Source organism: Corylus avellana, chromosome ca5, assembly GCF_901000735.1.
Source record: "Corylus avellana chromosome ca5, CavTom2PMs-1.0".
NCBI lineage: Eukaryota > Viridiplantae > Streptophyta > Magnoliopsida > Fagales > Betulaceae > Corylus > Corylus avellana.
In genome coordinates this window covers 28221524-28223039 of record NC_081545.1, presented here as the reverse complement: position 1 = coordinate 28223039, position 1516 = coordinate 28221524, and the positions used below count along the sequence as shown (strand labels likewise).

The following is a 1516-nucleotide window of genomic DNA, read 5'->3' as shown; positions in this document are numbered from 1 at the left end:
GCACCTACGACACCCCCAACTACTCCTCCTACAATGGCTGTCTTGTTGCTTGAACTTCCTGCATGGCATCACCAATATTTTTAAGTACTGAAAAATATATATATATATTGTCCAACAGTATGAAAATAAAAGATTTGACGCTCATCACCATTTCCTAAAAAGGGCAGAATATTAGTAGTTTGGTTATCAGCAAACAAGGGTGTGTCTGAGTACCTGATCAGAAAACACCCAGCATCAACTGCCCGAGCAACCGCACCAGGAAGACATCGTTCTGAATTGGTAGACGCCACTGTCAAGCAATCCTGACAACCTATTTCACTAACTGTTTCGACACACTAGCTGTGCCATAGCATACACAACTGTTGCATTACCAACACCACAGACCACTTCCTTCTTGCTCGCTGCAAAGAAACCATTAATCCTTGGCGTTGCAAGTTGGAGATCTACTAACAGTTCTTTCACCGCAGCGCTAAAAGCATCAGTAAAAGCAGTAGGCTGCGATGTGGTCTGATTTGCACAAAGCCCTTTATTAGAAATGGGTCTTGGGCCTAACTCAACCCAAAAGCTAGCTCAAGAGTTGAGGTTTTCCCTCACCTTATAAATGGCCAATCTCCTTAATACCCAAGCAATGTGGGACTTCCAACACGCCCCCTCACGTGTAGCGGGAAGACATCCAAGCCAACACGTGTGACAATGGGTGACGGTGGGCCACAGCCAATTAATTGGGTTAGGCTCTGATACCATATTAGAAATGGGTCTTGGGCCTAACTCAACCCAAAAGCTAGCTCAAGAGTTGAGGTTTTTCCTCACCTTATAAATGGCCAATCTCCTTAATACCCAAGCAATGTGGGACTTCCAACACCCTTCACCACCAGGCTGAGTGGTCTGGTCATAGAAGCTGCTGCTCTCGTACCTGTAATTATTTTAAAGAATATTGTGTTAGAATATTAATTAAATGAAATATATTAGAATTTTAGGATAAGCTTATCAAATAAGTAGTAATTTAACATAGTATCAAAGTAAAAATTCTGAATTTGAACATTGTTTCCGTAATTTAATTTCCATTAAAGTGACAAGTGGATTTTAGTAACTACCAAGAAGCGATGGTGCACAAAACATATAGTTAGATTATATATTTAGGATAATGAATACCATTAATAAATTGGGGAATGCTAAGGGCTTCCTTAATATTCATAGTGTTTTCTTAGTCTTACATGGATATATTTTTTAAAAAGCAAAAAAAAAAAAGTAGCCATTATTTATTTCACTTGATTTTTAAAAAATAATATTCGACCAAAATAACACAAAAAAAAAAACATTTGTTTGGGAAAGCCTTTCATTTTCTTTTGTTACTGTTTATCACCATTTTTCAAAAAAATCAACATCAAAACATTCTAATTTTTTTTACTTTTTATATCACACCATTCACTTTTTACTATTATTTAAATAAAAAAATCACTATAAAACAAAAAATTTTCACTTTTTCATATCACTTTTTCACTTTTTTATCCCAAAC

General features: G+C 36.3%; 1 protein-coding gene across 1 annotated transcript in view; it reads right to left on the bottom strand.

The window, feature by feature from the left end:
- The window catches only part of LOC132182078 (cysteine-rich receptor-like protein kinase 2), a 6868-nt gene that overhangs the window by 3675 nt on the left and 1677 nt on the right, over positions 1-1516 (bottom strand). Inside the window, exons 3-5 of the mRNA XM_059595285.1 lie at positions 863-913; positions 372-469; positions 214-289 (exon numbers count right to left, since the gene is read on the bottom strand). Of these exons, the coding sequence (XP_059451268.1) occupies positions 214-289; positions 372-469; positions 863-913 (225 nt within the window). The remainder of the gene's footprint in view (positions 1-213; positions 290-371; positions 470-862; positions 914-1516) is intronic.